This window comes from Narcine bancroftii, chromosome 1, assembly GCF_036971445.1.
Source record: "Narcine bancroftii isolate sNarBan1 chromosome 1, sNarBan1.hap1, whole genome shotgun sequence".
NCBI lineage: Eukaryota > Metazoa > Chordata > Chondrichthyes > Torpediniformes > Narcinidae > Narcine > Narcine bancroftii.
The window spans coordinates 49318134-49343724 of NC_091469.1; the positions used below are offsets into that span (position 1 = coordinate 49318134).

General features: G+C 38.5%; 1 protein-coding gene across 12 annotated transcripts in view; it reads left to right on the forward strand.

Moving 5' to 3' along the window:
* Nucleotides 1-21594, forward strand: part of dennd4c (DENN/MADD domain containing 4C) — a 190329-nt gene extending 168735 nt beyond the window's left edge. For all 12 annotated transcript variants that reach the window (XM_069926480.1, XM_069926527.1, XM_069926536.1 and 9 more), the window contains 8 exons: nucleotides 11035-11210; nucleotides 11855-12031; nucleotides 12834-13014; nucleotides 14108-14359; nucleotides 15040-15157; nucleotides 16470-16623; nucleotides 16886-16950; nucleotides 19820-21594. In XM_069926480.1, the coding sequence (XP_069782581.1) occupies nucleotides 11035-11210; nucleotides 11855-12031; nucleotides 12834-13014; nucleotides 14108-14359; nucleotides 15040-15157; nucleotides 16470-16623; nucleotides 16886-16950; nucleotides 19820-19956 (1260 nt within the window). In that variant the 3' untranslated portion in view covers nucleotides 19957-21594. The remainder of the gene's footprint in view (nucleotides 1-11034; nucleotides 11211-11854; nucleotides 12032-12833; nucleotides 13015-14107; nucleotides 14360-15039; nucleotides 15158-16469; nucleotides 16624-16885; nucleotides 16951-19819) is intronic.
* The last annotated feature ends 3997 nt before the right edge of the window (nucleotides 21595-25591 follow it).

Sequence of the window (25591 nt, forward strand, 5' to 3'; positions counted from 1 at the left end):
ATATTATGGTCACTACCTCCTAATGGCTCCATTACCTCGAGCTCCCTTATCAAACCTGGTTCATTACATAACACTAAATCTAGAATTGCTTTCTCCCTGAAAGGGTCTAGTACAAGCTACTCTAAGAATCCATCTCCGAGACACTCCACAAATTCCCTTAGGGAGTAGTACCTACCTGCATGTTGAAATCCCCCATGAGAACCGTAGCATTACCTTTGAGACATGCCAATTTTAACTCTTGATTCAACTTGCACCCTATATCTAGGCTACTGTGTGGGGCCTGTAGATAACTACCATTAGGCTCTTGTTGACCTGTGACAATTTCTCAGTTCTATCCATTCTGACTCTACATCTCCTGATTCTATGTCACCCCTCGCAAAGGACTGAATTTCATTCCTCAACAACAGAGCCACCCCACCCCCTCTGCCCACCTGTCTGTCCATTTGATAGGATTTGTACCCTTGGATATTCATTTCCCAGCTCTGGTTCTCTTGCAGCCATGTCTCTATTATTCCTACAACATCATACTTGCCAATTTTCAACTGAGCCTCAAACTCATCCACTTTATTTCTTGTGCTTTGTGCATTCATATATACACTTTTAATCCATTACTCCCCTTCCCTTTCACATTGATTCCTATTGCACTTGGCTGTACTCTCCAATCCCTTCCTGAGCTTTCTGCCCCATTAATTCCGTTGTCTTCCTTAACTTATTCTCTATTTCCCTACAACTCCATCTTTGTATTTCCAGTTCATCTCCCACACCACACCCCCCCCACACCCCACTTAAACACACCCATGTAGTAGTGGGAAACCTGGTTACCAGACTACTGGTTCCCCTGCCTGTTAAGGTCCCTTTTGTACAATTCATCCTTACCCCCAAAATAGATGCCAGTGGTGTAAGAATCCAAATCCCTGCTTCATGCAGGGTGAAGTTTGGTTGCCTTCTTTTTGTTAATGGATGGTGTAATGTTCTTGTTTGGTTTATGGTTTAGTAAGCTTGTGTTTTTTTTTTCTATTTTAGTTTAGTTGCCTTTTTTTTGCATGAAAGATTTGTGGAATATATTAATTTTATCTTTTTACTGTTGATTTTAATTTCCTACTTTTGTAATTCATTTATCAATAATACAAGTAGTGTTTTGCCCTTGGGTTATAACAGAACTGTGGGAAAATAGGGTTAACACTAATAATAATGCACATGCGCATAGTCCATTTTACGTGCAGGAAATCTTAAAGTTAATCAGGTATAGGTTTTGGATACTTGCTGTAACAAGCCTGCAAAGTTAAATGGGGAATGTCTGTTGGTCTTTATTTTTTTTTACTATTAATGGTTTAGTATTATTTTGAACGCTTGTTGTTTAGATGTGTTTGTGAATATAATGCACTTTTTAAAAATTGCTGACCATGGGAAGGGGAGACGTGAATTTAACATGCATGCACCTGCATTGTTTAGCTTTACTGCAAATTCTTTCTTTCACTTTGTACAGTTTTTAATTGTCTAGAAAAATTTAAAAAAAAAGAGCTATATTTAGAATCTTCAGCAGAAATGTAAGGGGTTTAAAATATATTTGGAGCCTGTCTGCTGTCCCTTTCGGCAGGTTTTGGATTTGGGGTGTTTAGGAGGGAGGGTGGTTGTTTGGGTTTAAAGAACTGGGTTTCAAGATTGTTATGGTTTCAAGTTTTGTGTAAGCTGTGTTGTCGTACGGATTTAAGGTGGCAGCTTGGAGGTTGCTGACGGACTGTTCTTCATTCTTTTCATAACATTAATTAAAATTATGATTAATCTTAAAGTTATTTCTTGGATTTTCAAAGGTTTAAACAGCCGTATTAAATGCAGTACAGTGTTTGTACATGTCAAACATCTAAAAACTGAGATTGTTTTTTTATAGGTGTTTTTTTTATAAGAAACTCCAATCCGAAACTGATAATTCCCAACTTAGGTCAAAGTGGAAAGGGCAATGTTTTCATTTTTCTTCTAATGCTAAAGTTAGGGTAATCTATATGTCAGTCAATCAGAACATTTCTTTTGTTCATCATAATATATCAGATAATTATGGTTGATACATTATTGTTACAGGCAAACTACATAATAAAATGGAAGTTTTTGCTAATATAAACGCCCCTAACATTGATGATGTGGGTTTTTTTCTCAGCCCTACCAGATTTAAGTCTTTACTCACTGGTGTTGGATGGAGATTTTAATTGTTGGTTAGATCCTGTCTTCGATCATTCATCTCCTAAATCTGCTACTTTGAGAAAATATGCTTCTGTAATTCATTATTTTTTCAACAAATATCAGTACTTCAGATGAGTAGCATTTTTTCACCTGAATAGAAGAGAGTACTCCTTTTATTCTTATGTTCATTGCACTTGCTCTCTGATGATCTTTTAATGGATAAACAATTGATTTCATTTGACTAATTGTGATTATCAAGGTATAGTGATATCCGACCATGCTCCAATCATTCTATGAATTTTCTTGATTTTTCCTTCTACAAAGAGGCATTGGCATTTTAATTCTACTTTACTTTCAGATAATAATTTTTTGAAATTTATGTAGGAGCATATTAATTTCTTGAATAAAAATTCTTCAACTATTTCTACCTTGATTGCTTGGGACACTGAAAGCATATCTTGGAGAGCAAATTATTTCTTATACAGCTAGTATAAAGAAACCTAATAAAGAAATATTCAATTTAATTAATCAGATTAAACAAATTGATTTACAATATGCACAAATTAAAATCCCTAAATTATATAAAAAGAGAGTTGAACTTGAAGAACAAATTTGATCTTCTTTCTACTTATCCCATTGAACAGAAACTTTTGAGGAGTTAAATTCAGTTTTACATCATGGAGAAAAATCTGGTAAGCTTTTGGCCAACCAATTAAAAGGAATTTCTGCTCAGAGAAAAATTGCTAAGATTTGGATAGGCAACGGTAATGCTACTATAGACCATTCTAAAATAAATGATACATTTAGAGGGTTTTATTCTAGACTGTATACTTCTGAATCTAATAATGATAATATTCTAATAAAGGAGTTTTTGGACCGCTTAAATATTCGCACATTTTTTTCAGAATAATTGTACGAGTCTGGAGTAGCCTATTTCATAAGAGGAAATACTTCTTGCTATTTCTTCACTACAGTCAGGTAAATTTCCAGGACCTGATGGGTATCCTGTGGAATTTTTTCTAATTTGGTTGTGCTCCAATTAAATTCTGTGTGAAGCTTGAATTTCTATTATTGCGAAAAAGGGGAAAGATCCACTTGAGTATTCTTATTATAGGCCAATTTCTTTACTGAATGTTGATATGAATATCTTGGCTAAAGTGCCAAGACTGGAGTATATATTACCTTTAATTATTTCTGAAGATCAGACTGGCTTCATTAAAAATTGTTATTCTAATTTTCATTTACATCATTTATTGAACATTTTATATTTGCCCCCCAGTCCTGTCCCTGAATGTATCCTTCCATTAGATGCAGAGAATGCTTTTGATCGGATGGAGTGGGGTTATTTATTTGCGATTCTGAAAAAATGTTTGGATCATGTTTTATTAAATGGATTAAATTATTATATTTTTGTCCTACTGCTTCAATTCTTAATAATTTACAACAATCAAAACTTTTAATCTTCAATGGAGTTCTCATTAAGGCTATCCTTTAAATCCATTACTTTTTGATTTGGTTTTAGATCCATTAGCAATTGCGTTTTGAGAGTGCAGAGATTTTTTTTCAGGATTTACAGGAAGGCTATTGAACATAAAATTTCCCTATATGCAGATGATCTTTTGCTTTTTATATCTAATCCAGATACTTCTTAACCTTTCACACTATCTTTACTATCTCAATTTAGTTAATTTTCAGGGTATAAATTGAATCTGCATAAGAGTGAACTTTTGCCCTTAAATGATCCATACCAAGGTATTTTAATGTTCCTTATAAGATTGTGAGAGATCAATTTACTTATCTTGGTATTACAATTACAAAGAGTTATAAACATATTTTTAAGTAAAATATTTCTACTTAAATATGTTAAATTATCTTTAATGAGATGGTCACCTTTATCTATTTCTATGATTGGTCCATATTAACTCTATTAAAATAAACATTTTACCTAAATTTATTTATTTTCTCTTTTGTTAAGTTCTATTTTATTATTATGATTGTGCTTTTTTGTATTTAACGATAATTTTTATAACTTTTTCTGGTCTTGTAGCACACTTTAATGGTATTGTCCAAATTTTCTTATTGTAAAAATATCACTAAAAATATCTTAAAAAGAAAAGATATTGCCAGTTGAACTTAGGAGAAACATTAATGATCTGTGCTTCTAAGATCTCAGATTTTCATGTTTGTTGGAATGGTCCCCATTTCTATAGCAATACAATACTCCCGCAACTTGCAAACATGTAGTACACACAATGAATTATTGCTATAGTAGAGGGTTTTCTTGTTTAATTACTATTTCATTTGCTGCAAGGATAGGGAATACATTTTAAGGCTCTTCCAAATAGAAGTCCACAAAAATCAATAATGTGCAAGTCATTTTGATTGTTATAGGTCTTGTAGATTTATGAAATCTCTTAACTGAACAAATTGCTGAAATTAGTGGAGAAAGAACTCCTGTGCACGTTTAAAAAAAATTTTATTTATATTTTCACACAAGCTTGTGCAGCCATATACATTGTTAGAGCCATCCTGGCAGCTCACATTCAAATTTACACACACTCCATTCTCATTATTGACTGTATAAACAAGTTTGCGTCTTTTCCAATCGCCCCTACATCTAACACAGCTCATTCAGACTGCGACCATCAACAGAAAACTACACCAGGATAATAAATAATAATTAGGGAATAGGGATTGTTGCTGCTTGGTGGGCGATCGATTGGCGATTATATATTCCTGACTTTCCTTGATCGGGATTAGAGTGAGGGAAAGGACCCCACGGCAGAGAATGGGGGAAATCATTCACCGCCTTACGCTAATGTGGCACATGTACAGCTGCCAAATACTTCAAAAAGTGTATATTTTTGTCTCTCAGATTATAAGTTACCTTCTCCAGGGGAACACAGCTCTGCATTTCCATATTCCATCGTTCAATACTAAGACTAGAGTCAGACTTCCAGGTCGCCGCAATGGACTTCCTGGCCACTGCCAATGTGATTAACGTAAATTGATTTGAAATTTGGACAGCTTCATTGTAAGCCTCATATCCATTATGTTTCCCAACAGGAACAACTTTGGGTCCTGCGGGAATTGTTTACCTATGATTTTCTTTAGGACTTGGCCTAGTTCTTCCCAAAAGGGCCTCACCGTGGTACATGACCAGGCTGTGTGCAAGAATGTCCCAATAGCCATGCCGCATCTGAAACGTTGGTCCGAGGCTTATGGTTTTGACCTGTTTACTTTTTGCAGCATTAGATACAGCTGGTGCAAAAAATTATATTGCACCACATTGTACCTTGCGTTGATGACCGTGGTCATGCTGTCCCGGCATAAGTCCGACTCCCATCCTTCTCCATCTAACTGGAGCAGGAAATACATTGCAGAAATGAATTTCTTTCCAATCCCCCTTTGAATCATGGTCTCTATGGCACTGCACCGAGGTAGGGTCAGACTTGGACCCAATATGTCCCGTAAAAAAGATCTTATTTGAAGATAGCAGTGGAATGTCTGATTTGGCAAATCATATTTATTTTTGAGTTGCTCAAACAACATTAATTGCTCCTGCTTGGAACAGTCCTCTATGCACCTGATGCCATTACGGCACCAAGTGTCCAGGATCTTGATACCTACAGTTAATGGTATTAATTTATTAGGTGTCAGGGAAGTTTTTGGGGACAGCCCCACTTTGATGTTCAAATATTGGTTAATTTTGTTCCAGGTATTAATCACTTGTTTTAATATGGGGATGCTCTTCTTTCCTGACAGCAATTTAGCATCCCATTTATAAATAAAGACCTCTGCTATCCTCTCGCCCACCAGGTGCAGATCAATTTGTGCCAAGGATGGTACACCTCCTCCCTGGAAGAGAGAGGTGATGTATTTCGACTGGGCTGCCCAATAATATTTTTTAAAGTCTGGCATCCTCAATCTGCCTAAACTATAGTCCCATGTTAATTTTTCCATAGAAACCCTTGCCACCTTACCATTCCAGAGAAACATTCTGACCTAGTGTAGCAGCTGTTTGAATAAATCCTGGGGAAATGGCACAGGCATGTCTGGAAAATATATTGGAGTCTTGGCAACACATTCATTTTAATACAGTTAACCCTGCCCACTAATGTTATGGGCAGGAACATCCATCTATTTAAATCCTTTTCGTCTCTCTCCAGCAAGGGGACTTAATTTAACTTGTATAAGTTATTCAAGTTCCCATCAATATTAACTCCCAGGTATTTGATCTCCCCCCCCTGTGGCCACTTTAAATTGCTATTTTCTTTAAGTTGGGTATAATTCCCCTTGTTGAGTGGCACCACCTCACTTTTTCCTCATTTGATTTTATACCTGGAGAGTTTCCCATAGTCCTCCAATACCATGTACAGTTGAGGCAAAGAAGTTGCAGGGTCTGACAGGTGTATCAGCATTTCATCAGCAAATAAGTTGATTTTGTGCTCCTCCTGGTCCACTCTATAACTTTTAATATCTGGATCCCGGTGAATGGCCTCTGCTAGTGGTTCCATTGCTAGCACAAAGAGAGCCAGTGGTAGCGGGCACCTTTGTCTACTAGATCTGGTTAGTGGGAAAGCTGAAGAGATTTGTCCATTGGTCATAACCTTTGCCTTGGGCACATGGTATTGCACCCTAATCTAATTTCAAACCCCACCTTTTTCAACACTTTATATAAAAATTCCCACTTCAGTCTATCAAAAGCCTTCTCTGCATCCAGGGAAACAGCCAATCCCCTCTCATTTCTGGTTTGTGCCAGATGCATTACACTCAACAGTCTGCTAATGCTGCCCTCTGCTTGCCTCTCCTGCACAAAGGCTGCCTGGTCTTTGTTTATTAATTTTGGTAAATGCAATGCCAATCTGTTTGCCAGGGCCTTGGCAAGGATCTTGTAATCAGTATTCAGCAAGAAAATTGGTCTATAATAAAAAGGCAAAAGTGGATCTTTATCCTTCTTGAAGATCGTTGTAACAATCGTCGTTGTGAAAGATTCCAGGAGGGTTTGTGTTTCCTTTGCCTGGTCTATCACCTCCATATACAGAGGTATTAGTAAATCCTTAAATTCTCGATAGGAATCTGTCCTTTCCCGGAGACTTACCAGCTTGTAGCGCACTTGATGCTTTCCCCAGCTCTTCCTCTATAAGAGGAAGGTCTAGTTCCTCCTGCTCCTCTGGACTTAAATTTGGGAGATATAATCTGGCCAGAAACTCATCCATTCGATTAGAATCCCCAGTCAATTCAGATTTATGCAGTCCTTCATAAAATTCTTTGAAGGTCTCATTAATTTCCTTTGGTTTATATGAGATCTGGCCATTCCCTGTTTGTATTGCATTGATTGTTCTAGAGGCTTGTTCTGCAAAGCAAAGACCTTGTATGCTCTTGCCCCCAACTCGACACTTTTGCCTCGACCTCACAAGGACCTTCTCCATACTATACGTCTAAAGCGTATTATATTCCAATTTCTTGTTTGCAAGAGCTCTATAGTGGTCCTCTGAGCCTGATTTCTGTAAATCTTTCTCTAATTGGGTAATGTCCTTTTCCACTTCCTCCACCTCCCTTATATAATTTTTCTTGATCATCTTTATCTGGCCCCTCAAGTATGCCTTAAGGGTGTCCCACAGAAGGAATTTATCTGGCCTAACAGTACAGGGCTGTTTTGGCTTTTATGAAACCACAAAATTCCGTTTTTTTTTTCAACATCAGTGTTACAATGTCCTGTTTATCTGACATTTCAGTAGTCAAAACCGGGGGAGAATGGTCCGAGAGAAGCCTTGCCCCATACTCAACTTCCATGATCTTACCTTCTATATGGGCTGAAGCCAGAAAAAAAGTCTGTTCTAGCATAGGAATCATGTTGCTTTGAGTAAAATGAGTAATCCCTCTCTTGGATGCTTTTTGTGCCTTGCATCTATCAAATTCAGCTCTCTCATGCAGTCAGTGGTGGCTTTCAGCACTCTAGTCCTAGTTATTTGTTTTGTGGATTTATCCAGCACCGGATCCAGACATAGATTAAAGTTTCCCCCTATTAGAATATTTTCATTTGCCTCTGCCAATTGTAGGGAAATGTCCTGTATAAACTTTTCATGATCATAGTTGGGGGGCGTAGACGTTCACTAGGGTCCAGGATTCTGAATATATTTGACAGTGCACCATAACAAATCTTCACATTTTGTCTTCAATCACCCTCTGCACCTGCACTGGAACACTCTTCCCCACTAGAATTGCTACCCCACCCCCCCTTACCTATGACCTGCTTTTTAGCTTCTGATGCTCCCACTGCTCTGTTAAATGCGTCTCTTGGAGGAAGGCCAGTTCTATTCCCATTTTTTTTGTGTGGCAAGACCCTTTTACATTTCACCTGACTGTTTAAGCTGTTAACATTATAATTAGCATACTTTACACTTTTATCAATTACAACAGGACTCCCTCCCTAAATGTTTTCCCTCCACCCCACCCCACACCCAATCTCTTACCATCTGCCCGCTGCTTCACTCCATCCGAGCAGCGACAGACCCTGCGGGGGGAAAAAAGACACCACAAATCCATTCTCCCACAACATACATACCCACTCACAACCATTCCCCTCTAAATAATAAAAGGGAACGAATACCCCACACACATCATACTTCAGTCTCTGCTTCCCTCTGCTCACACCTCTGGCGGTCACTCTCCTCTTCTTACTGCTATTACCCCATACCATGCAGTCACCATGACTCTCCATTCTCACCCTCAGCACCCTCCACCAGTCCAGTCTCAGAACCCCCCATACCTTTACATATAACATCTTTTTATCATTTAAAAAAAAATCAGAAAACAGCCAAAAGCCTATTCTCTATATAACACAAAATTCCAAGTCATCCCAGTCTATCAGTTTTAGTAATTTTTAGGTCTTATTGCCCCTTTTACTCTTTTCCACTTGGTCCACTATTTAGTGCCAGCAGAGTATTTATAAACTGACATGCTTTCATTTATTCTGTTTTAAAAAAAAAATCCTTCCCCCCACCCCCGGCAACATAATTTTCAAGGTAGTGGGGTGGCTCAGAACATAGTCATAGTTCTCCTGCTTTGCCGATCGTTTAACCGGTTCAAAGTCTCTCCACTTCTTGAGCAGAGCTGCACTAATATCTGGATAAAAGAACACTTTCGACCCCCTGTACTCCAGAGGGCCCTCTGAATTGCCCCTTTTGCCTCTGCACCTAATATTTTTTCATGATCTTAAAAATATTTTAACTTTATAAGGGGCCTTTGCCCCAGTCCTGGCTTAGGGATTGGGGTTCTACGGGTCTTTCTATTTCAATGGGGGTTCCCAGCGCCTCCTTTCCTCGTACTTCAGGGATCCATTTAGTTAGGAACTCTGTAAGAGTTCCCCCCTTGGAGTCTTGTTTCGAACCCACTCTTTTAATGTTGCAGCGTTTTATGAAGTTCTTTTAATTTCTTGCTCCATTGTGGCAATTCTATCCTCCCTGTCCCCAATCTCTCCTCTATCTCTGCCACCCTACCTGTTATATTCACCAGGGCCCCCTCCATCCTGTCTAATTTTTCTATTATGTTTGTGGCCCTGCTGTCCATTATCTTCTCCAACCTACTTTCCATTTGGGTCAGAGACTGTAAAATGTCTCTTAAGGAGGGTTCCGGGCCCCCCTCCTCCCTTTTCTGTCGTGGCCCAGCTTTCCAGCTTCTCCTAGCCTTGTGGCTGGGTCCCTCGCACACTTGACCGCCACCAATACCGCCATCACTGTCGCCCTGCAGATCCTCGTCTCCGACTTGATGGCCCTCGCAATTGCCTCGATTGCTGTCCTGGTTGACCTCCTCTGCATCCTCGTTGGAGCTTCTTAGTCCCGAACTCATGCTGGCTCCACTCGAGGCCGCTGTTCCCCGACTCAATGCACTCTTAGTGGATCCTGGCTGTCAAGGAGACTGTTGCTTGGCGCGCGAACTCGCGAGCTGTGAGGGAGAGGCAGCTGTCTTCCCTTGTTCCTGTTCACCTTTTCCAAGGCTCTCACCACCTTGACTACCACACCATTCCTCTGTTCTGGGCACCGCCTGCTTGTGGAACTCCCGTTGGTGCTGAGGTCGGGGGTTGTGTCCTCCTTGATGGCTCTCAGGTTGGTACCACCATTACTCCTGACACGAGGCACCTCCACTTGCCTCGGATCTTTGTCAGGCCGCCCATTTCCTTATTGTATTTTTCCTTTTTTTTGTTGATTGAAGCTACCTCATCCTCCTCTTGTATTCAGACAGGAATTTTTCTTTTTTTTAAAATCCTGGATTTTGAATTTTTAATGGTGTTTTCTGGTCTAGGTCTGGGAGCTCTTAGTGTCTGCAACTTCCTGGACACTCACCATCACGTGACCTCCTCCTGTGCTCCTCTTTATCACCTCTGATAAAGGATGTGCTATAGCTTGTATTTTTTTGGGTACAGGTGGTGTCCTCCAGAAGTTAAAAGTTTTCTTCATCTCCTGCAATATGGATTTTTGCATAATTATATGTCTTTACGGGCATAACTCATCACTCACCAGGGAGAGTTTATGGAAATTCTATCATGGCAAATTAAAATTGACTTATTTCAAGTAAATAGCACATTTCAATTTTTGAGGGAAAGTCCAGCCATTTGAAGTTGTCTGTTACTTTCAGTGAACTTGCACTGATGTTAATCAGGTGTGGTAATATGGAGTGAATTTAGTACTTCGAGAGCATTGGCTATAGTTTTAATTTTGCATTTAACAGATGTTAAATTCAAGCATCTGTTCATGAATAAATCAACATTTCTAATTCTTTTCAACAGAAATCATTTAAATAAATATTTTGAAATAATATTTGATTATTTTTCATTCATTCATTTTCTTCTTTCTGAAGGTTTTGATGTCCACATGTTCTCAGTGTCACGTTTGTGAAGCTTTGGTTTATGATGAGGAGATTATGTCTGGTTGGAGTGCGGATGATTCTAACCTTAACACCACTTGCCCATTTTGTAAGAATGCTTTCTTGCCAGTACTAAACATTGAGTTTAAGGACTTGCGAGATACTGGAAGGTACAGCACTGTTAATTTTTTTACTTGTATTTGATACTGAAGGTTCTTAAAATTTCTTTCCAAGCTTCTACTCTGAGCAGGATGCAAGAATATTAGAGGCAGACGTTTGCAGTGAGTTGGTGTCTTCAATATATGTGGGGAAAAAAAGAAGTGGGAAAAATTGGTTACACTTTCTTTTGGAGTGTTAATGTTAAGAATGTATTTTTTTTATAACTGTAATGGTGTGTATGTAAGTTTTTCTTGTTTGTGGCAAAGAAACAGAAAAGCAAAATTAATATAATTGAATAAAACATATAATCTAGAAATGTCCAATCCGCAATGCGTGCTGACTTAATAACTGCCTAGAATTTTCTGACTGCGTAACCTTTCATTTTTCTTAATCCATGTACCCATCTATTAGTTTCCCAAAGGATCTTATTGTACCTGCCTCCACCACTGTGGGAGCATCACCACTCTGTGTGAAAAATGTACCTCTTGCATCCCACTTCCAACCCTCCCAAACTTTTTCCTTCAAAACTTTTTATTTTGCAAATAGTTATGGCAGAAAATTGCTGATTTATTTTTGACTTTAAAAATGTCAAAATCTGCTGTGTGCACTTTTATAATTAGTACAAAATTGAAGACTGGTGATTTTGTTTTCTCAGTTTTTATTTGAAGACCAGCGTGTCTGGGGATAGTTTACCAAACCACCATGGACCCACTGTGTCAGAACCTGTTGTGCAAAATGTTGACTCTTCTTCTGATGCATCTGATTTAATCAATGTGGAAGACTTAGCAGTGCCTGCTGCAGCACAGGAGGGATCCACTTCTGAAGATGCAAGGTAGTTACAGTAAAATGCAAATGACATTTATTTCCTTTCCTTATCTAACCATAACATTCTTCTGAAATTTCACTAATCTGAAGTAAGTCATTTTATTGATTAATGTACCTTTTGAAAATTGGTGCATGAGCGAAGCACAGAGAGTAAACAAGGTGTTTGCGATAGATGATGGATAAACTGGAGCAAAACAGTGCTTAAAGATCTCAGCAGGTCAGGCAGCATCCATGGAAAGCAATAGACTATTGATATTTTGGGCCAACAACTGTTCACTGCTCTTTCCTAATGAAAGGTTTTTGGTATGAAACATTGACTTTTGCTTTCCATGGATAGTGCCTGACCTGCTGAGTTTCTATAGCACTTCAGTAGCCCACAGGGAACATTTTTATTTCTGGTACATTCTGTAATTACTTGGGAAAAGATTGGAATCACAAACCTGCTGCCTTTCACTCTGGTGTGAAGAGTTTAAAGTATGCCTCTCTCAATATGGTCAATTTACTAATGGCCAGTTTTATAAAAAGAGATCAGCATATGCAAATAAGATACTGGGCTGTTAAAATAAGGTGAGGAAGCATTATTTATTTTTTTAAATATATTTGGGTTTAAGATTTGGATTTGCGATAGAATGATAGGAACATTTTGTTTTCAAAAAGGGAGCAGAGGTGGAATTGAGAAAATGGAACAAGTGGAATAGCCATTTAAGAAGTGGCCTTGTTTTGATAAGACAAATGACTGTCTTCAATGTTCTGTTTTTCATTAATCCCGTGCAAAGCATTTACCTTTTTCTTTATCCCTTTTGGATCAGTACATTATCTAAGGGCTCCCAGGAGCTGCTGGACAAGGGAAATAATGAACCTCCGAAACGGACAGCCTCTTTGATCCGAAGTTACAGTGTAGGTGGTCCATTGCAGAACTTGGATGTGACTCAGCGACCTGCTCATGGTATTTCAACAACCAGCCTCCCGAACAGTCTTCATGAAAGTGTGGTAAGGAGTCAATGCACCAGATGTGAAAGGAATTTTCAATAGGACTCATACAGATTTGTGCACTCAGCACAATAATTATTTGATAAAATAAAATGTTAAAAGTAATTTAACATTTAATGTAAGAAAAGTGGTTGACCATCAATTAAAATCTACATTTCACAAGCAAGTAACTGAAATAATCTTCATTGTTGGTTCAAGGACTGGGGAAATTGATGATCAAGGATATGAGGTGCTCAATCGGGGGTATGATTTAATATTTAGAAAGCTGGAGCAATGTTATTTAATGGACAGAATAAGGAAATAATACCAAATGAAACCAAGCATTCCTGAAGTAAAGGGATTGAATTCTGTCAGGTAATGGATGGAAAACATGGTTTCTTTGAAAATGGGAACACAACTGCTTTGCTTATAGCTTGTGCTACTCTGGTGGAATTCAAAACTTTGATTGATGTTCAATTCTGTACTCAGCCTGAAGCTCCAGAACTTTTTCTGCAACAAATCTCTACTGCCCCTAATTTAGTACATTTTCTTCCAGGTGACTATTCTTGCTGAGTTAAGGCTGAAAAAGCTTTGCCATCATAGAGGTAAAGCTATCTTGGGCTTGAGGAAGGGAATTCCAAAACTGAATTCCTGGAAAATGGAAGGCAGTCCACAGTGATAAGGATAGAATGTGGAATACACTTTGGAGTCATGTAGAGTTTTACCATTATGGGACTGCTGGAAATTGGATGGGGTTGTGTGAGGACATTCAAAGATTTTTTGAAGTGTGTGTGGCATGGAACTATGGGTGAAAGGGGTTGCTGTGTTTTGCTAGAGTTTACGAGTTGGAATTATCTCAACTTTCATAGTTTCTGAAAGGACTGTTTTTAATCTGAATATTGATTACCTGTATCCTCAGCCAAGACTCTGTTTTATAGATACACATTTCTTCAGTGTGTCACTTTAAACATCTCTTCTCATCCCTTTCTCCAGGAAAATAGTACTTGTTTTGAAAATTCATAAGCTGGTACTTTCTTTACTTTGACAAGTGTTCTCTGGAAAATTGTATGTAGTATCAATGTATGGATTAACCATATATAATTTTATATTCTAGGATCCAGTGGGTCTCCAGAATAGACCTAATCCAAAGCCTGTGTCTGTACCCTATATAAGTCCATTAGTGCTGCGTAAAGAGTTGGAGTCTCTGCTGGAGAATGAGGGAGATCAGGTGATACACAGTTGCAAGTTTATCAATCAGCATCCAATTATTTTTTGGAACCTCGTTTGGTATTTCAGAAGGCTTGACTTGCCAAGCTACCTGCCTGGACTCATTCTAACCTCTGAGCATTGTAATAAAGGAATGCAGGTATGCATGTGAATATGTAAAAGTTTACAAATGGTGCCTTACTTTAATTTGTCAGCACACAACCTTTTGTTTTTAAAGCAGCATACACAATCACTTGAACGGGAAGTCTGCAGTATTCATGCATTTGCAATGTAATTTAGATGAGAGTAAGGTATAGAAAGCTAACACTTCTATGGATACCTGCTGCACTGGCAGAATAAAGAATAATGTACTCCTGAAAACTTCATTGAGTTTATGGTCAGTACAATTAATTTGGTCAAGCTGAAAGCACTTAAACTAGAAAAAGCTGCATTTTCAACCTGGTCATTCCCTACTTTTGGATATTTAATTGGTGATGCCTCCGCCCTGTTTTAAAAATAACATTAACCATTTCAAACATGAGTTGATACCGTTCAAATCTACAGGACACTCGCTTGTATAGTCTGGACTATAGTAATCATGGTGTGGTGTTTGTTTGGTGCTAAAAAAAAATATGGTTGTAATTTGCAAAATTATGTTTATAAATCATTAGTTTAAAGCTGGTTTTAATCCTATACAAGTTATAAATTCTGTAACTCCCAGTCTGTATTGAGTCTCATGTAATTTCAATTTTGTTTAATGCTCTATACAATTAAATGGAATAAAAGTGGATGTTTTTCATTGGTAAATTATGATATTTTCATTTGTTTTCCCCATTTTAGATGTCGCTATCGAATCTTTCTCAAGACAGCAAATTGGTGTACATACAACTTCTTTGGGATAACATTAATCTTCATCAAGAATCTGGTGACCCACTGTACATACGTTGGAGAAACAGGAGTAAGTGACAGATTGTTCACTCTTCTTCCCTGTCGCTGTCCCCCTTCTCCTCTCCTTCCAAACCCACCCCCCCCTCTAGTGCCCATCTGAATTTTACTTCGTTTTGGTGCTAATGAACATATTCAGTAACTGAACACAAAGGACAAAATAAATTCATGTTAAGTGAGTCATTGCTGTGCAAGCAATTCAACAATTCAGGTGCCTGAAAATCTGCTTAAAAAAGAGCTGTGTCATAATTTTAAAGCAAGATAAGCCTTGCTAAGCACTAACCACCGTGGATGAAGATTAATCCAGACAAGTCTGAGGTGTTGCACTTTGGGAGGTTAAATGAAAGGGGAAAGCATGCAGTTAATGGAAGGTCTTAAAAGCATTGATGTTCAGAGGGATCTGCATGTCCAGATCCATTGCTCCTTGAAAGTGGCTATGCAAGTAGAAAGGGCAGTTATTGCATGCCTTCATTGGTCAAGGCATTGAAGCTCAGAATAAGAAAGCCATGTTGCAGTTGTATAAACCTGGTTAGATTGCAAGGAGTATGCAGTTCTGGTTACTCCATTATAGGAAGGATATGGAGGCTTTGGAAAGAGTACAGAAAAGATTTACCAGCATGCTGCCTGGATTAGAGGGTATGAGTTGGGGAGAGAGTTTAGACAAAGTAGTTTTCTTTGGACTGGCAGAGGCTGAAGAAAGACTTGAGAGAAATTAATAAATTTATGAGAGGCATAGATAGGTTAGACAGTCAGAATAATTTTCCAAGTAAAATTGTCACTTATTAAAGGACATGCTTTTAAGGTGAGTGAGTGAAGTATGGGGCATTTTTTAAAAAATCTACACTGTTCTAGGTGCCTGGATTGGCCTGCCAGGGGTGGTGGTGAAAGCAGATACGATAGAGCATCTCAATGGATGGAGAAACAGAGGTGCACTTCCAGTGCAAGCTGTAGAGTTTTAGTGTAATTTGGGCATCATGGGCTGAAGGGCCTCTATAATCATTTCATGTAAATTGGAGATTGTGATAGTTTCTGGCCGTAACCTTGCTTATTTTATTAAGTTGAATACTGATTCATTTACATCTCTGCTTTCAAACTCCATGATACATTCTGTTACTTTTGAGAAGGCAGTGTTTAATTATTTATTTCAAAAATTAAGCAGCTGAATCTGAAAATGTATTTGACTAAATGGTCGCAAGGATCTCAGGTACTACTTCTGATTATTTTTCATTTTCAGCTTTGTTTTTTTTTAAAAAAATCTCTATATGGTGCTAGCAGAATTGATATTTCTCTTTTCAATATAGCAAACCAATCTTTTTTATTGACAGATAAAAATTTGGCTGGTGGATTAACTCCTGATGGTCAGGTGGAGAAGAGTCCCCTGCACATTATTGTGAGAAGTATTCAAACCAATGATGTGTTTGGACCCATGTGCTTACTCTTGAAGGAGACCAGCAAACATCCTGAAAACAAACGACAAAGGTCAGAAATTCATGAGAAAATGGCTGGCAATATGGAAAATTTGGGAGCAAAAACTGTCCATGCTATAAACCTGAATTTTGTATTGCTATTTCATCTCCAAGAACAGGCCAACATGTGCATCTTGTTCTTTAGCACATTACCTTAAAATAAATGATGAAAGCAGATGTTGTCTCAAGTTTAGAACCATTCATATTGGTGATGTTGGAATATATAATAAACTTACAAGTGGTTGGAAACTCATTTGAGTTCTTTTTATCTGCAGGAGTATGTATAGGGAAATTCTATTTCTTTCCCTTGTGGCCCTTGGGAGAGAAAATATTGATATCGGTAAGTAGGATTGAATTTCATGACTAGTGTATTGGAAGAGCTTTTGTATCTGTTGTAATGTTTAGTCTTTTAAAAAAAATTGCGTCTCCACAAGGGTGGCAAAGTTACTGTAGCAGGGCGGCGCGGTTAACGCAAGTCGATTACAGTTCGAATCTGGCACAGTCTGTAAGGAGTTCATACCTTCTCCCCTTGTCTGTGTGGGTTTCCATTGGGTGCTCTGGTTTCCTTCCACCCTCCAGAAAAAAACATACAAGGTTTGTAAATAGTGTATTTGAGTAGCATAGGCTAGAAGAGCCTGTTACTGTACTGTATCTGTTAAAAAAAATTCATAATTTAAAAAAATCTTTACATTTTGCATAGTTTAGAGCAGGCTTAAGGTAAAGCATCATGCTTTGTGCTGTACGACATGTTACCTGATGCTTAGTGGTAAGGTAATCCTGGAGCTTTTTACCACTTTCCTTTGTAAACCAATCTTATAACTTTCTAGGAATATGTATAAACATTTGCTCTGAGGAAATCTTCAAAATGTCATCAAAGCACTGCGTCTGAAATGCATGTCTAAGCTTTGTTTAGTTAAAACCAAAGTAAATTTAATGTATCAGGATTTTTTTTCAGGATAATATCTTTTGGTAACATGGCACCTGACAAACCATGGAACTATCCATGCTGGAATGGTTCACTGTTGCAGTCCATTACAAGAAATTATGCCAAATTCTTTGGTTGGGCTTGTCTGTCAACTGTAACTGTCATAATCTAAGCAATCTTTTAGCAATTTACAACATGCAAAACTAGTGACATCGTACCCAGGTTCAGGATTTAAAAAAACAACAACTTTGTATTGCTTTGAAATTAAAGCTGCATTCTAGTTCTACAGCACAAAAACAAACCAGATGACCCAGCAAAGCCACACTGACAACGAAGTATTTCTTTACATGAATTTCATTGTATTTTCCCCATGTCCCTACCAACTCTCGCCAAATTCTACCACTTGCCTATAGGAGAAATTTACAGGAGCCAATTAAACAGTTAATCTGCATGTAGTTGGACTATGGGAGGAAACTTGCTTGGGCACAGCAAATATGTGTGTGCTAGCTCCACACAGACTACACCAGAGGTGAGAATTGAACATGGGTCACTGGAACGGAGACTGCATTTACCATCTGTGTCATTTAAATTGTGTAGTAGACATAAAATGTTGTTCAAGGAGCAGGTAGTGTTGAAACGGTGAGGGTGCAGAAGGACTAGACAGATGAGGAGAATGGGCAGAGAAGTGGCAAATGAAATAGAATTTCAGAAAGTGTGCGCTTTGGGAGAAGAAATATATAGGCAGACGATTTTCTAAATGGGGAGAAAATAGAAAATTCCCAGATGCAAAGGGCCCTGGGAGTCCTCGTCCAGGATAGCCTGAAGGTAAGCTTGCAGGTTGAGCCAGTGGTGAAGAAGACAAATGCAATGCTGGCATTCATTTCAAGAGGAATAGAATACAAGAGCAGGAATGTGATGTTGAGGCTTTTTAAGGCACCACTGAGACCTCACTTGGAGTGTTGGGAGCAGTTTTGGGTTCCTCACTTAAGAAAGGATATGCTGACATTAGAGAAGTTTCATAGGAGATTCACAAGATGATTGCAGGAATGAAAGGGTTATCATACGAGGAATATTTGACAGCTCTTGGCCTGTACCCATTGGAATTTAGGAGAATGGTAGGAGTGGGGGAAATCTCATTGTCCATGTCTTTCAACATTCAAAATGTTTCAGAGTAGATGTAGAAAGGTTGTTTCCCATGGTGGGAGAGTCTAGGGCAAGAAGGCACAACTTCAGGATTGAAGGGCATCTGCTTAAAACAGAGATGCAGATGAATATCTTTAGCCAGACAGTGGTGAATCTGTAAAATGTTGCCACAGGTGGTTGTGGAGTTCAAATTGTCTGATGAATTTAAGGGAGAGATTGATGGGTTCTTTAGCTAGGGCATCAAAGGTTAAGGGGAGAAGGCTGAGTGGGAAAATGGATCAGCTCATGATTGAATGGTGAGGCAGAGTCGATGGGCTGAATAGCCTATTTCTGCTCCTTTGTCTATGATCTTAGCAGTGAAACCCTACTTCACTCCATATACTTGTGTATTAAGCAAAGATCCTTTATGACATTTGTGGAAAAGTTACACTTAGAATTCTAGAAACTAGAATGTAATTTTTAAAAAGTGAGATTATTTTCTTGATACAAAATTTGGAATACCAAATACAAAGGAGTTGTGTAGTCTTTTTATAAAATGTTGAATCTGAGAAGTAGTATTCAGTTCTAGGCACCATATTATTAGCATAATAAAGCAATACGAAAGAAGTTTTCTTGAATCGTCTTCAGTTTAGTGAACGAAGAAGCTATTATTGATTTCCATGGAGTAGCAATGTTGGGTTGATGAATGGTGTTTTGATGCCAAAAATGTTGCAATTGGAAGTTATAATATGTATGTTTGCAATGTGACGTTGCTGCAGAACATGGAATTTCAAATGACTTGTTCATGACAATAAATTCTGATTCCTGATTCTGACTGATAGAAGGCAATTAACAAAGCCATAAAGAAACCTTTTCACTGTTTGCAGTGATCTTGAATGACCTACTTGAAAATATTGGAGGCAGTTTCAAAAAAGGATCAAATCTATACATGGAGAGGAAACGATAACATTCTAAAGAAAAAACAGGAGATTGGGATTAATTGCATAGTTGTATCAATGATTTTACATAAGCATAAGTAGAATGGGCTCCCCTGTACTATTACAGTCTAGTTGTTTGACGTCTGGAGGTAGTAACTGTTTTGAAAACCAAATGTAAGATCTTAATGTTTAACTTTGCATCCTAATCTAATTTGTAAAAACAGATGCTTTCGATAGAGAATATAAATCAGCATACGAGCGCTTGACAGAAGAACAGATGAAGGTAGCACAACCAATTGATTTGCCACCTTGCAAAGGGATTGAGTGGTGTCGCAAGTGTTTTGAGCCTCCCTTCATCTAAAAAGAAAGTGCAACATCTCTATGGAATTGAACCACTATGAAGATGTCCACAGTATGATTGTAATCATTTCAAACTGTAATGTGCCTAGATGGTTAGAATTGACATGGTGCACCCCATGAAAATATGGATGAATAAGTTCTATGGCATTGTGAATAATGAATAGTGTCCAGAACTTTTCTATACTTCTATGGAAAGGAGATTTCATGGAACGTACCTTCTGAACACTAAATGTCTTAAAGGCAGTTCTGCCATTTTTTAAAAAAAACCCCCAATGGTATCGTAGTGCAGTGTTTTGTACAATATCACAAAGAATGGTTCTGACCATATTGTATTTTTTTAGCATCAGCCCAACTGGAGTTTGTTTTGGATGATTTACTTATAGTGTAAATGATGTGCTGAGATTCTACAATTCAGAATGATTTATATTATATATGTGTACATATATATATGCCCCACCAAACCATAAAACATCACCCAATTGGATTGCAAAGAAGAAAAACAATTGGAGAAGATTGCACATTCATAATTAACAATCCACTTGACTTTTCTCTGTACTAATTCCAATTTGTGCTTTATGTTTTGGTGGTGATATTCAAAATCTATCCTGGTATCTTGATGGTTCTGTTGGTTAGTGCTCCATATATAAAGGGATCTATAATTTTATGATGGTATTTTTGATATTTTCCAGTAGAAGCACAATTGGTGCTATCACTTTCTTTTCTGTCCGCATGGTGAAACCCAAGTACCTTTATGATAAATATGGCATATTGCTGACATTTGTTCCTTTGGATTTACAATAAGAAATTATAAACCCACTGGGTGAATCATGGCTGTGCAAATGTATTGAAAGACAAAATTTTGATTCTGGTACAGAAATATAATTATTAAATTCCTCACCACATTGAACTGTAAAATAATTGATTGTTATATTTTAACACCATCTATGATTCAAATCTTGTACAGCTGCACCATTTCGTATGACAGCAGTTAGTACAACTCTCTAAATATGGTAGTTTAAATAAAAATTACTTATTCAAAGGATATCTGTATGAAATTGTAATTTTTGTCAAAAGCAATTGCACAAAGGAATACCCAATTTGATATCCATTTCTAGACCCCATTTGTTTCCCATATCATCTGTCATCCCATCTACCAGCTTCTCATTACATCTATTGATCAGTCTTTATCTTTGGTACATTGTTTTTTTCAACCATCTGGGCTTTACTTTTTGGGTCTACCTCTTCCTCAGATCAAGTGTTACGTTACCATGAAAGAACTTAATTTCTATTACCTTAGCAAGCTTACTTTTTAAACTGTCTATTTATGTGGCCATGTAGCAGGCCAAGTGAGTGCACGGCGTGGTTTTGCGAACCGTTGCCAGCGCGGTTCTTCGGCGGGCACGCAGAGTCATAAAACAGACAGCTGAGTACTCACCCATTTAATGGACCGCAAACGCGCAGTGCTGCATGCCAAGGTTTACGGAGTCTCCCGCCAGAAGGCGCTGTGCTCACTGAAGCTCACTGTGCTTAATTTAAACCAGCCGGTCCCGTGGATCGGCAGCAAACTAGTAATGATGTCCCACCCCATCCCGTGGGGTTGAAGCCTGTAACGTCTAAATAAAAGTCTTGTGTTGACTCACCTGGTGTGTGTGTATTGCTTTAGTTGCTCTACTGAAGTAGCTGTTATACCTTTTCTTGATTTTAGATTTTCCTCGCATCATATTTCAATTGATATCTGAGAACCTTTCTAAAATTTTTCTTTGAAGCCTTTTTGTTATGAAAAATTACAACATAAATCCTAGTTCAGTGGTTCTCAACCTTTTTTCCCCACTCTCATTCCTCCTTAAGAAATCCTTTACTAACCACATAAGGTTGCCAAAGGTGCTCCATGGTTAGTAAGGGACTACTTAAGGTGGTATGCAAGTGGAAGGAATAAAGGTTAAGAACCATTTGCCTTTGTTGAGCTTCTCCAGCATTTTGTGCTTTTACTGTCCTAGATTGTATTTCCCTCCCTAAATCTTTTAATGTTCATCTTAAAACATCACTTTGATGAACCTTCTGATTATCTTCTGGCTGTGAAAGAGATTCCTATTCTTGTCCCATCTTTCATTACCATGGCTGTAGACCCTCTGGTATCTGGTCTTCCATTACATATAATCTGCCACCCTTTCAATTAGCTGTTTCCAGACCTCTAGCACACTTGAGGTGAAAATATATTTCCTCATCTCTGCTGCAGCATTTCCATCAGTTAGTTCAAATCCTGTGACCTTTGGCATGCCCCTAATTTTTTCTTGACAATTTTTACAGATGGACCACAGGACGTGACCTGCCCAGATGCATCATAATTTTGGATAGGAACTACCCTATCCAAAACTGCAAGTGACCACAGAGTTGAATGTAGTTATGACTATCGTTCAAATTAACCTCTTCTCTTTTGACCCCATGTATACATTCTGCTGTTTCGGGAAAGCTGCCAGCATATTAAATGATCAATCCCACCCTGGTGATACTTTATTTTTATGCCCACCCCTGCTGTCAACCATAAGATATATAAGCTTCAAAACACAAACCTTCAGATTCAAGGACTGTTTATTGCATGCCTATATCTGACTCCGAAATGAAGACAATTAGTAAAAAGATGCAGTGTTTTACTACTTTTGTAACATTATCCTGCACTTTTGATTATTGTACTGCAATTTCTTTTCTTTGGCTTGGCTTTGCGGATGAAGATTTATGGAGGGGTATGTCCACGTCTGCTGCAGGATTGTTGGTGACTGACGAGTCCGATGCGGGACAGGCAGGCACGGTTGCAGCGGTTGCAAGGGAAAATTGGTGGGTTGGGGTTGGGTATTGGGTTTTTCCTCCTTTGTCTTTTGTCAGTGAGGTGGGCTCTGCGGTCTTCTTCAAAGGAGGTTGCTGCCCGCCGAACTGTGAGACGCCAAGATGCACGGTTGGAGGCGATATCAGCCCACTGGCGGTGGTCAATGTGGCAGGCACCAAGAGATTTCTTTAAGCAGTCCTTGTACCTCTTCTTTGGTGCAATACTTAATTACAAATAGACATACCTGGATAACACTCAAAGTTTTCACTGTGTCCTGGTAAATATGACAAACAATTCAATTAAATCCAATCCCCCTGCTAAGTGCTTAAATCATAGATCTCTTCATCCCATAGAATCCCCAGTCTCGAGTACTGATTTTACTGTAATCCCTTTTAATTCTGTTCTGTCGACTATCCCAGATTCTATCACATTCGTACTTAGTAGGCAATGTATAGTGGCCATTTGATCTTGTAACCTGCACATCTTTAGGATGGTGAAGGAAACTGGAATTCCTATTTGAGACCCATATTGTCACAGGAACATTAAAGCTCTACTTTGCAAGTTTGGTCAGGATTTGTAGAGTGGATTGTGGAGGGTAATGTGACCTCTCCAATGAGCCTGATATTGTAAATAACCTCACCTGCCAATCAAAGGTTAGATCTGCCCACAGGTAAGGGTGACACATGATTGGTCTGAAATCACATGATTTGCCCCCTGCTTTGAAAAGCTATGGGTGGCACTTCTTTGGTCCCTTTTTTCCTGCTGCCTCAGCACTGAAGTCAAGGCTGCCGGCCACAGGTTGGCATCGGAAGGCCGATTTTGTTCCGTGGTCAATGCTGGAAACTAGGTTCATTTGATATGCTTGTTAGAAGTAATCAACTTACTGTTCATAGGTATGCTGTTATGAGCCCAGTGGACCCCAAAGCCTAGCATAGAAATTCACCAAGACAAATGATTACTTAAAAAGTTGCTTTTAATTATCTTTAAACAAGAAAACAGAATCAAACATTAAGTTGTTATTAACTAAACCCCCTTCTAATTCTAAGCGCATGTGCATGTAAAGTTCAAAAAAATTCTGATTCAGTCCAATCTCACTTTTCATTCCTCTAAGTTCAATGGTATCAAGCAATTCTTATCCTGTGCACAGAATTTAACCGCTTAGAAAGTTCTTGTCAGTTTTTAGAGTTTTGTTGCTTGTACACTCACAACTGATCCCTTCCGATCAACCACTTCAGTGTCTTGCTGAAGAAACTTGTCCCATCAGGGGTTTCCCGATAATAACCTGTTTCAGGTAACGAGTTCCTTTTCTGTTTCCCTTATTTCAAGTGAAACATTCAGCCAGCCATCTCCTCTTGCATGGACAAGGGCTTTGACCAGGCTGAACTAAGCACTCACAACCTGTCTTCAAAATTGGGTTTTTCCACAAGCTTTCCAGGTTGTCCTGTTCCAGTCCCAGCTGCTGCTGCTGAATTGAAATGTTTCTCTTACAGAGAAAACCACATGACTCCCTTAGAACAGCCAACTGCACTCAGATTGTGGCTCTGGACCTACTCTTCTGAGTTTGTTCATCTGTTGCTTTCCAAAACAATAATCCATTGCTCCACACCATGTCCAATTAACACCTACTTGTGAAGTCCTTATAGGCATTCTTCAAAGTTTGTGCAAAGGTATCCGGAGCCTGGACTGTGGTTTGAGCAGAGCTCTGGCAAATGAGATCTGTTTTGAAGTGTTCGTTTGTGATCTACACTAACAAAAAAACCCGCCACAATTTATCTCCAATAAAACATATCTATATGCAATATAACAATCTGTTACAGCTGTACGTAGAGGTGGATGGGTATTGTGTTTAACCTTTGCATTTCCAATTGGGAGTTCAGTGATTTACTTGCATCTAATGTGGTTATTTGTGAATTATTCTAGGTTCATCTGTGTGTGTGTGCCCTTTTGTGAATTCCCCTGTGCATAAATAAAGCCCAGTCTGTTAATAACACATGTCCAGCCTTGATTCTCATTGAACCTATCCTTGAACAGGATTGAACCTCTGTTGCTGGAGCTGAGGCAGCAGAACTCCCGGTCCAATTTCTAGTCCTGGCAGCTTCATCATAAATCTCTGTACTTATGATGTAAACAAATTTTCTGGAATACAGTAGCAGAAATGTGCAATATTTGAACTAGCATACAATTTCACATTTTTGGCTCCCATTTTATCTGCTTTGGTTTATTAAAATACTTCATTTGTCTTTCTATGCCCATTATTGACATGGTACATTTCAAGAACGTATCATCTATTGTTGCTCATTACTCAATGCCTTCCCATTTGTATATCCCCTTGCAGCCCTCCAAGTTTTCTCTCACTTGTATTTGCTATTTTTCTGTCCAACTACCTCTTCAGTTTATTTTGTACCACCTGTTTAGTATACCACTAACATTAAAATTAGGAATTAAAATATATTCTAAAGAACAAGGGATTGCGTATTCTTCATTACAATGAGAAATGAAAGGGGCACACCATATCAGGCACTTTCTTTTCTTCTTTGGCTTGGCTTCGCGGACGAAGATTTATGGAGGGGGTAAAAGTCCACGTCAGCTGCAGGCTCGTTTGTGGCTGACAAGTCCGATGCGGGACAGGCAGACACGGTTGCAGTGGCTGCAGGGGAAAATTGGTTGGTTGGGGTTGGGTGTTGGGTTTATCCACGGGTAAAAATAGTAATTTCACATTTCAAGAAGAGATTCATTGACAAGTAGTCTGTTTAAAACACCTGTTTACCTTTGACTCTAAATCTGCTCAGTAGAATAGGAAGCAATTTGCCACTTT